General features: G+C 64.8%; 1 protein-coding gene across 1 annotated transcript in view; it reads left to right on the top strand.

The window, feature by feature from the left end:
* Nucleotides 1–186: 186 nt before the first annotated feature.
* Nucleotides 187–332, top strand: part of MED24 (mediator complex subunit 24) — a gene marked incomplete at both ends in the record, with an annotated part of 3,413 nt that continues 3,267 nt past the window's right edge. Inside the window, one exon of the mRNA XM_010085374.1 lies at nucleotides 187–306. Coding sequence (XP_010083676.1) covers nucleotides 187–306 — 120 coding nt within the window. The remainder of the gene's footprint in view (nucleotides 307–332) is intronic.

Genomic DNA, 332 nt, shown 5'->3' with positions numbered 1-332 from the left:
GGGAACGGGAGGCCAGAGAGGCTTTGGGGGCTCAGGGGGAGGCAGACAGGGTGGAGGGAGGAACTTGGCGCGTTCCCTGGAGCCCTCGTTTGCACACAAGCACTTGGGGGGTTGGAAAAGCTGCCTGGAGGAAGTGGGGTCCCAGCCCCCAAGCTCCCAGGGCTCCTGCCTGCATCCTTGTGCCAGGGCCAGAGCTCCCCAAGGTCTTTGTTTCTTCTCCCCCAGCCAAAGGAGCCGCGGTGCGGGCCCTGCTCTTCGACATCTCCTTCCTCATGCTGTGCCATGTGGCCCAGACCTACGGCTCGGAGGGAAGAACCCACCTCCCGCAAGCC

The sequence above is a fragment of the Pterocles gutturalis genome, unplaced genomic scaffold (assembly GCF_000699245.1).
Source record: "Pterocles gutturalis isolate BGI_N339 unplaced genomic scaffold, ASM69924v1 scaffold1530, whole genome shotgun sequence".
Taxonomy (NCBI): domain Eukaryota; kingdom Metazoa; phylum Chordata; class Aves; order Pterocliformes; family Pteroclidae; genus Pterocles; species Pterocles gutturalis.
This window is presented reverse-complemented; position numbering and strand designations above follow the sequence as displayed.